Source organism: Melopsittacus undulatus, chromosome 3 (genome assembly GCF_012275295.1).
Source record: "Melopsittacus undulatus isolate bMelUnd1 chromosome 3, bMelUnd1.mat.Z, whole genome shotgun sequence".
In the NCBI taxonomy this organism is placed as follows: Eukaryota; Metazoa; Chordata; class Aves; order Psittaciformes; family Psittaculidae; genus Melopsittacus; species Melopsittacus undulatus.
The window spans coordinates 25,564,302-25,573,619 of record NC_047529.1 but is presented as its reverse complement, the minus strand read 5'-3'; the positions used below and the strand labels follow the sequence as shown (position 1 = coordinate 25,573,619).

General features: G+C 50.8%; 1 protein-coding gene across 6 annotated transcripts; it reads left to right on the top strand.

Moving 5' to 3' along the window:
- Positions 1–2,245: 2,245 nt before the first annotated feature.
- Positions 2,246–8,308, top strand: MYCN (MYCN proto-oncogene, bHLH transcription factor). Of its 6 annotated transcripts, none has more exons than XM_034061167.1 (3): positions 2,246–2,370; positions 4,902–5,752; positions 6,813–8,308. In XM_034061167.1, the coding sequence occupies exons 2-3, from the start codon at positions 5,005–5,007 to the stop codon at positions 7,409–7,411; spliced, it is 1,347 nt and encodes a 448-aa protein (XP_033917058.1). In that variant the 5' UTR covers positions 2,246–2,370; positions 4,902–5,004; the 3' UTR covers positions 7,412–8,308. The 6 variants fall into 6 exon arrangements, with proteins under 6 accessions (XP_033917058.1, XP_033917059.1, XP_033917061.1 ...); XM_034061168.1 differs by lacking the exon at positions 2,246–2,370 and adding an exon at positions 3,333–3,395; XM_034061170.1 differs by lacking the exon at positions 2,246–2,370 and adding an exon at positions 3,421–3,617.
- The last annotated feature ends 1,010 nt before the right edge of the window (positions 8,309–9,318 follow it).

The window sequence follows — 9,318 nt, the reverse complement described above, 5'->3', positions numbered from 1 at the left end:
AGTTCAGTAGCCCTGGACACCAGTAACTCACCCACGTATTATGTCCAGGTGTGTACATCCAAGTTCTCAGCACAGTGCTTTGTCAGGCTCATCGTTAGGCCAAATTAAAAACCACAGGATCTAGTTAGATTCTTACCAGTGTATATGCAAAAGTATCTTTTAACCTTTTATATATCTTTTTTTGCTTTTCCAGATAGCAAATTGTTAACAATATTTACTACACAACTGGTGTATATTGGGACCCAGTTATATAAGTTAAGCATTAGCACATCTTCAGCCCCATATATTGGGACCCAGTTATATATGTTAAGTATTAGCACATGTTAATTCCCAATTTTATTTTTTTGCAGTGAAATGACATAATAACAAATTCATAATAACCCCAAGTAATTTCAGGCTTCCATTTGCCTTGACGCTTCTTGATATATGTCATTTCAGGGACAGAAGGGATCAGAGAAAAAAAAACAAACAAATGCTGACAAAATAGCCCGAAGTAAGTGTCAACACAAGGATTGGTGCAGTCCTGCCAAAGCTTTGCACAATGTTCTCTATGTCCTTCTTAACTGTACAAGACAAAGCAATAGATCTGGGGTTTTAACAGATCTTTTTACCTGAAGAGTTAGTGCTCATAAACAGCAATGTTTCTCAGCATACTGCATTCCACTTCCTCTTTAATGGGCCTTTTGGTTTTTGTTTGGCTGAAAATTATTTTAAACACTTTGCCTTGAATATTACCCCTCATTAATGTTCTCATCCAAGCTACTACAAAAGATGTGACCCACCACAGCAGAACTTCCATAGAAGTTGATAGCTTTATCTCCACATATGAAATGAAAACTTTTGAAGAGGCTGCTGAGAAAACCTAGTTGAGAATTTATAATGAATTAACAATAAATCAGATAGCAGCCATGGTCCAAAGTATGGACATATCAATATTTGCATGTATAAAGACATTAAAGGAAATGTGAAAGACAATAAGGATTACTTTAAAGGAGCAAATCTTATATAATTGCTTAATTTGAGGAAAGTCCTCAATTGATGAGTATAAATAAGTTGTTCACACATTCAGCAAGACACATACTAACTGTTCATGTCTCTTCACAAGCTGCAACCTGTTCAAGGCTACTGAAATGTGAGGGGAAAAAAATCCCAGCCACCCACGTCTTTTTTGTCCAGCCAAATAATCCAAACAGAAATTAATAAAGCTTAGGGCTTTCATAAGATGTTACATCTTCAAAGTACCGAGCACACATTAGCTAATCAATGAATTCCCCTGTCTTGAATCTAAAGTGCATTAAAGAAATGGAGGCCAAATCACAAACTTCAGGCAAGCCTGGCCTCACAAATCTCTCCGGCTTTCTGCCATAGGGGATGGCTGCATCCCCAGCAAGAGCTGCCCCTTCCTCAGCTGACTACAGCCAGCTATTACCCCCCAGCCAAGTTTTAACTACCTAGAAGTCACTTTCAGTGTGTCCTGCTTGAGTTGTGCTTGTCCGGAACCGCTGGTACAGAGGATTTGCTTTTCAGTTGCCCTTCCTGCTCCTCAGCAAAACTGCAACCAGTTATCTCCATGCTGGTAGGCAGGGCAAGCTGTGGGAGCAGTCTAGCAGAAGCTCACTACTTTGGCTAAGGCGATTTCAAACCAGTTCCGTTTGGTCAGCCAGCCCAACCTCCACGGGCTGCAGAGGGAGGCCAGCTACTGCCACCAGCTACTGTCTCCAGCAGCCTCGTGCCACAGGCCAGCCTGCTGCCAGCTGCCCAGCCAACCCTGCTGCTGCTGCTGCCTTGGACACTAACCAGCGCACTTGGACCTCACCTCAGGACACTGGAAGGCTGGAGAAACCTCCACATTTTGGCCACCCAGGTGTGACATGGAGGCGAAGGGGGATCACCACATGTGAGAGACAGGGCTTTCCGGCACTGCCGGCCCAAAACCCGCGAAGGGACGAGGTGAAGGAGCCTGCAGACGACCCCTGCCGCCCTGAGAGCCTCTTAACCTCTCTCGGGAGGCACCTCCCCCTCTTCTAATGCTACCACCGGTCGCGCCTTCTTCAGGCGCCAGTTTCGAAGGCCGCGGGCTCACCCCCACCGCCGGCCGAGGCGGGCCAGGAGGCGGCACCCCGCCCGCGGCACCCCCGCGCCGCACACAAAGCGGCCGCCCGCCGCTGCTGGCTTTCCTGCGAGCGACGCCCAAGTCCCCGCCTCAACCTGCAGCCTATGAGCGAGTAGGCACCGCCCCGCGCGGCGCCCTGATCGGATCGGGATCGCACCCGCCGCCACGCACCGTCGAGGACAGCGCCGCGCTCCCGTCCTGTCGCGTCGCGTTCGGCGGCCGGCCCCGCCGCGGTGGGGAAAGGAGGCGAGAGAGCGGTGGGTGCCCCGCCGCCGGGGGGATGCGTGGGGGCGCAGGGCGAGCGCCGTGCCGCCGCTCCCGCCGGCCCTCCGCAAGGTGTCGCCATCGGCAGCGGAACGGCAGAGCCCCGCAGTGTGGCTGTGCAGTACCGCGGGACGGGCCGCGCTGTGCCGTGCCGGGCGGCGGAGAGGGGGGAACGGGGGGGCGCGGGCACGGCGTGCAAGCCCGCGCGCCTGAGGGAAGGCGACGGCTGCAGGGTTATTTATTTACAAAGCCCCGAGTGGAAGCGACTCCCTCGCCCAGCCACTTCCTTTATCTCTTTCTTTTTTAACCATTATTTTTGTGTTTTTATTGCCCCGAGTGTTTCCGCGGGAGAGGGTGGCCGCGGGGTCACCGCTCTCCTAGAGAGTACGTTTTCTCCCAGGCTCAGGGGCAGGGTCGGCGCGGGTCGGGGGTGACACAAAGGGAGCGCGGTCGCGGCGGCCTCCGCGGGCCGGCGCTGAGTGGGGCGGGGGTTAGCCCTGGCCCCCTGCGGCAGGCGGGTGGGCGCCCTCGTGTCCCGTCCTTTCCCCCCCCCCCCGGGCAGGGTGGGCTTGCACAGAGAGCGGGACCTCGCTGTGATCGCCGACAATAAAGAGCGAATGGGGGTTTTGGCGCCAAATGCCAGGCACCTCCCTGCTTGTATGGAAATGAGGGGGCGGGGTTAGCCGCGCTCGCTGGGCACTGGGGGTGTTTAATGCTCCCGTCCCTGGGTGTGTCAGCTTGATTTCCCCCCCCCCTTTTTATTTTTTTAATGCCTTTTTTGAGGGTTAATAATATCCAGCAGCTTCAAAGCGCGGCAGTGACAGTCATCTGTCTGCAAGCACGGGGTGAATGCGGAGGCTCGGGGCAGCCACGGGGGCCGGGCGGGCTGACGCTCAGGAAAGTGCAACATACAAGATCATCTGCCTTGCGTTTTTTTGCCCTTTTTTTTTTCCTTCCCTCTCCCCTCCCCCCCACCTCTCCTCCCCCCTTTGCAACACCCACCACCATCACCAAGGAGGTAAGAAGAGGAAGCTGCAGGGTCTGGGCTGCAGGACAAAACCCCAATCAAATAAATACAATTCCCTATCGCGTTCGAGTTGCCGGACTGGGGAGGATGGGAAGGGGAAGGAGGCGCAGGGACACTGCGGCGCGCGAATGGGGCATTCAGTGACCAGAAGAAAATCCTGGAGGATATTTGTGTTTTGTTTTGGAGCTGTCGCGCTGAGATCGCCTCTGTTTTGTAGGTGCCTCTTTACTGCTTTGGATTTTGACCGGTTTAATGTATTTCACGAGTAGAAAAATGTACAATAACTGGCGGCGCTCAGGGGGCGGGGCAGGGAGCGCAGCTGAGCCGGGCTCGTTTCTGTGCATTTCATCATAAGGCTTTTAATGGATTTTTTTTTTTTTTTATTCCCGTTTTTGGTCTCCGGCTCAGCGTCAGCTGTTGCGAACCCAGTAGAGCCCTTTCCGTTCGCTGTACCGTAACCGAGCGGAAGGGAGACGCTGAATGTCTCTTTCGGACTTTCAGTCATTTTTATTTTTTTAATGTCTGATGCAACTGAGGCCTCAGAGGAGGAATGGAGCTGTGGTTGAGCGGCCGTGGCTAGCGAGGGGGGTCCGGCCGAGGTAAGGGCAAGCAGCGTGTGTGCAGGGGCGGCGAGGGGCTGGAGAGCTGGGGCTGTGCAGGAGCTGCCGGTGCACGGAGCGGCAGAACGCTCAAAGTTGTTGTCCTTGCAGCCTCCCCGCTGCTCTTGTCTTGCACCGGGAAAAGGGGCAGAAAAACTTCCCGTACCTTCTTGGCAATTCAGGAGGCTTTGTTGGTGGCTCCGGGCTGGTTTTAATGCATTTTTGTGAGTGAGATTATTACATAAGGTTGATAATTTCTGTTGCTGCTGGATTTCCCCTCCTCCTCTTCCCTCCGCCCCCCCCCCTCCCCGCCTTGTGTTTTGTGCGGATTTCTCTGGCTCGCTTTGAGTGAATGAAGTGGCGATTTGCGAAGTTGCAAAGAGCCCCTCCGCCCCCTTTTTTGCATCCTTCCCTCTCCCCTTTGCACTGCTCCGCAGACGACAAAAGGAGTAAACTTCCTCCAGTTTAGCTGGCATATTAAAAGAGCTCTCTGGAGAGATTACGGTATCAAAGCCTCGCATCTGCCTGCAGTTACTCCGCCGTTCTGAGCGTCTGCAGCAGCTCGGGGAGAGCAGGCGAGTGGTATGCGCGGCAGGAAGCCCGGAGGGGCTCAGCACCCCGCGGTACCCAGCTGTTCCCCGCGGCCGGGCTTGCAGCCTGACGGGGTGGCGGGAAGCCGCGCTTGCGGGAGCGCTCCCTTGACTGCCCTGCTCCGAGTGTCTTAAACCGGGAGGAAAGGTGTGTGAGAGGCGGTTTTAACTCAACTTGCAAAAGGCTCCCCCTTTCTTGCTGTTAATGACGGGATTATTTTTTTTTCCTTTGGTTAAGAGGGAGTCGCATTCATGTCTGTCTGTTCCTTCGTGTTCTAATTTTTTGTGCTTTTGTATTTTTGGTTTAGTTTCAGATCTTGGGAGAACCGCTCTTCTTTCCTTTGGAAATATCCATAAAATCTGTCTCTGAAACTATTGCCCAACCCAAGGATCAGCAAGGAGAGACCCGTAATGCCAGGAATGGTCAGTAAAAACCCAGACCTCGAGTTCGACTCTTTGCAGCCCTGTTTCTACCCGGACGAAGATGATTTTTATTTCTGCGGGCCGGACTCCGCTCCCCCCGGGGAGGACATCTGGAAGAAGTTTGAGCTGCTGCCCACCCCTCCGCTGTCTCCCAGCCGGGCCGGGCTCCAGGAGCAACCCCCCGGGGGGGGCCCGGGGCCGTGGGGAGGGGCGGCCCTGGGTGGCTGCCGTCCCTCCGACCCCCTGGACTGGGCGTCCGAGCTGCTTCTGCTGCCCCCCGAGGCCGACCTGTGGGGTGGCTCGGACGGCGGGGACTTCTTCGAGACGGGCCTTAGCGTGACCAACAACCTCAACTCCATCATCATCCAGGACTGCATGTGGAGCGGCTTCTCCGCCCGCGAGAAGCTGGAGAGGGCAGTCAGCGAGAAGCTGCAGGGCAAGCCGCCCGCCGCTGCTGCTGCCGCCCCGCCGCCTGCCCCGGGGGCCGCCGCTACAAGCAGCCCCACAGCCGCTGCCAGCGGCCGCGTGGATCTAGGAAGTGCAGTGCCCGAGTGCGTGGACCCAGCCGTGGTTTTCCCCTTCCCTGTCAACAAGCGGGAGGCGGCGGCAGGCCGGCCCGCGGCGGTGGCGGTCGCAGCCGTGGGTGGCGGGACTCCGCGGAGCGGCCGCCCTCCGCGCCCCGCCGGGGAGAGCCGAGCCAGCAGCAGCTCCGGGGACGACACCCTCAGCGACTCGGGTAAGCGCCTCCCGTACGCGACCGGGGCGGAGAGGGGAGGGGTGGGAGTGGTGGCTCTGCCTCCGGGCTGCGCCCCGACCTTCGTGCAGGGCCGGGCCGGGCGGGGCGGCCGGCAGGCGGCAGCAGGAGAGGCAGCAGTGGCTGGGCCTGGCGGGCGGGTTCCGCGCCCCTGACCTGGCGGCAGCAGCGCCGTGGGGCTGCCTTGCCTCCTCTTGCCCGTTGTGGTGAGCAGACCCCCACCCGACAGCGGTGGTGCCGGGGCTTGGGGGTCTGTTGGTCAGAGCGGGCTGGCACTGTCACCCGGGGGATGTGTGTGCCTTCAGGCGGGATTTGGGAAGTCTGGAGGAGGCTAGTGAGACATTAGTGCTTCCATTGACAGACCCTAAAATGCCCCAAATCTCTCGTGTGCGTGTCTGCCAAGAAGTCCCCTTGGGCTGAAACGCGTTTTCGCGTATGTTGATTAGCTGGTCTCTATGACCATATCTTCATAAACTTGGTGATCCGTCCCGGTTTCAAAGCCTACTGTCCCTTTAATGTTGGGTTTGACAGCTTTGGGTGAGGAAGCATTTCCAACAGCTGTCTTCTTGGCAGTGCACCAAGCGCCGGCTTAAAGGGTCCCCGGCTGGAGCAGCTTCACCTTCTGCCTCCGAACAAACCCAGCGATTGTTTTGTTTTCCGGCTGCTTTTCTAGCAAGCAGGGGCTGTGTTGTGGCAAAGGGGCATGCCTTTTTCGTACCACAGCTGTACAAGTCCATCCGAAATACATGCATTCTGCCTAAAATCTCTTTGCTGCTGCAATTATGTGGGTGGTAGCTCCACTTTGACTGAATCAAATTGTCATGATAAACTTGAAGAAAACAGCGTTCCTCAGACAATTCATGTATATTACATACTTCCCCAGATCTACATCTGACTACAGATGGTGGGCACGCCCTGTTTTTACCATAAGTTATTTCATTTCTCCTTTTACTGTACGTATTTTGTCAATAAATACATCTGGGTTGATACTTGTTTGGAGTATTTTTTTGTGAGAATAACGTTTATTTTCTGTTATCAAAAGATGATGAAGATGAGGAGGAAGAGGATGAAGAAGAAGAAATAGATGTTGTGACAGTGGAGAAAAGACGCTCCTCCTCCAACAAGGCTGTTACCACCCTTACTATCACAGTGCGTCCTAAAAATACCACTTTTCCATCAGTCAGGACACAGCAGAATGAACTGATTTTAAAGCGTTGTGCACCAATTCACCAGCAGCATAATTATGCCGCTCCTTCTCCATATGTGGAGAGTGAAGAGGCTCCACCACAGAAAAAGTTAAAAACTGAGGTGCCCCGTCCAGTTAAACCCACAATCCCACCAAAGTCTAAGAGTTCAAGTCCTCGAAACTCTGATTCAGAGGATAGCGAACGTCGACGCAACCATAACATCCTGGAGCGTCAGCGGCGTAATGATCTACGGTCAAGTTTCCTCACACTAAGGGACCATGTTCCAGAACTGGTTAAAAATGAGAAAGCTGCAAAAGTTGTGATCTTGAAAAAAGCCACTGAATATGTTCATTCCCTTCAGGCAGAGGAGCAGAAGTTATTGCTAGAAAAGGAAAAATTGCGAGCCAGACAAGAACAATTACTAAAGAAAATAGAATACAAGCGGACTTGCTAAACTTGTTTTGTTTTGTTTTGGCTGACCAGGACAGTCGTTGCCACTTTGCACATTTTTGATTCTTTAAAAAAAATTGTGTTTTTTGACGTTAAGAATGTTGGTTTTACTTTCAATCCAGTCCCTGAAGTAATCGACAAACTATGTTATCTGGGTACGGAGCAAATGGATGTTCTTGCAAGGAGTTTATTGCAAGACTACCAAACAATGGACTGCCTTTGTTTTTCCTCAAGAACTGTAGATGGTGGGGATTTTTTTTTTTTTAATTGTTGGGAGCATTTGGAGCTGCTGATGACATCTAGTTGAGTTTTAAAATGTTCATTCCTAAGTTTTATGGTGCTTATGTTCTAACAGATGTTACTTTAGGGGTTGCTATTTTGTGCCCCTGTGGGAATTTTCTGTAAATACCATCTACACACTTGCCTTTTGTACATGTCTTGGGTTATGAGAGGTGGCTTTTGCTGCCAGTATTAGACTGGAAGTTCATACCTAAGTACTGTAATACCTCAATGTTTGAGGAGCATGTTTTTGTATACAAATATATTGTTAATCTCTGTTATGTACTGTACTAATTCTTACATTGCCTGTATACTTTAGTATGATGCTGATACATAACTAAATTTGATACTTATATTTTCGTATGAAAATGAGTTGTGAAAGTTTTGAGTAGATATTACTTTATCACTTTTTTGAACTAAGAAACTTTTGTAAAGAAATTTACTATATATGCCTTTTCCTAGCCTGTTTCTTCCAGTTAATGTATTTGTTAATGTTTGGTGCATAGAACTGGGTAACTGCAAAGTTCTGTGTTTAATTTCTTCCAACGATGTACATTTAGTGCTGCGTCTTATAGCACTTTGAAATACCTCATGTTTATGAAAATAAATAGCAATTACATGATGTGCCATTTACTATTTTTCTTTTAAATGAAGTTCTTCTAAATAAAGTCTTTAACTTCGCAATGTTTGTGAAATACAAAACCAGGGTCCCATATCCTGGGCACTTAAACTCTCCAACTATAGATGATGCTCTATGAAAAGTCAGCTAGGCAGGACATTCCCATTTCTGATTATAAAGTAGTTGTAGTAAGAATGATTTTGATGTTCCTTCATACTTCAGGTGGCTCTTGTGATGTCAGGATAATCACAGAGGACTGAACATGTCACAGCCAATAGGAAGACTCCTGTATCTTGTGAAGACCTCTGGAATATCTGCTGTATGCAGAAAGGGATCCAAAACATGGCTAGCATCCTTCTGCTGTAAGAGACTGTCCTCAGTGTTATAGACAGGTGGGGGAAGTAAATGATAGAGGTACACTTGATACAGTACAAAAAACGAAATCTTTGTTGTAAACAAGGATCTTCACTGCTGTTCTTACTTGCATTATAAAAGGTTTATTTTTAAAGCAGTCCATCACTGCATAGGAGAATTAATGGTCTTGTTTGTACTGAAGGTCCTGTTTGTTACTGCCTGGTCTAAGTTAGTAAAACTAAAAATCCCAGGGAAGATGCAGAGCTATGAAGTGTGTGTCAAAAGAACAATGAAACTTAGCAGGTGGTTGCCTCTCAAGAGGTGTGATGGCATTTGATGTGACCGAGCAAGAGATGCCAGTTCAAAACATGTGGTCATCTTGTTAAGCTCCTGGAGACCAAGAATTTGTTTTATTTTGTAGTCTGTAAAGGTATTTCTTACACTGTCTTTTCCTCACACTAAACCTGAAAAAGTATGGATTAATGACCAAGTAGGAGGTAATTAGTTTAAAGATAAGCTTGCAAGGAGCTAGCTTGGAGCATCTGCCCCTACTTCAGCCACAAAGGAAGTAGCTTGCCTGGTGATGGAGGTACAGAATGTCTCGTATTTGCCTTGGAAGTAGCAAGAGTGGGCAAAACCACCATAGCAGTGAATGTGTC

What these genes read in the sequence shown, in the direction of transcription:
- MYCN (XM_034061167.1), top strand. Translation starts at nt 5,005, where the DNA reads ATGCCAGGAATGGTCAGTAAAAACCCAGACCTCGAGTTCGACTCTTTG. An exon ending in CGACACCCTCAGCGACTCGG is followed by an intron (nt 5,753 to 6,812) that starts GTAAGCGCCTCC and finishes TGTTATCAAAAG; the next exon opens with ATGATGAAGATGAGGAGGAA.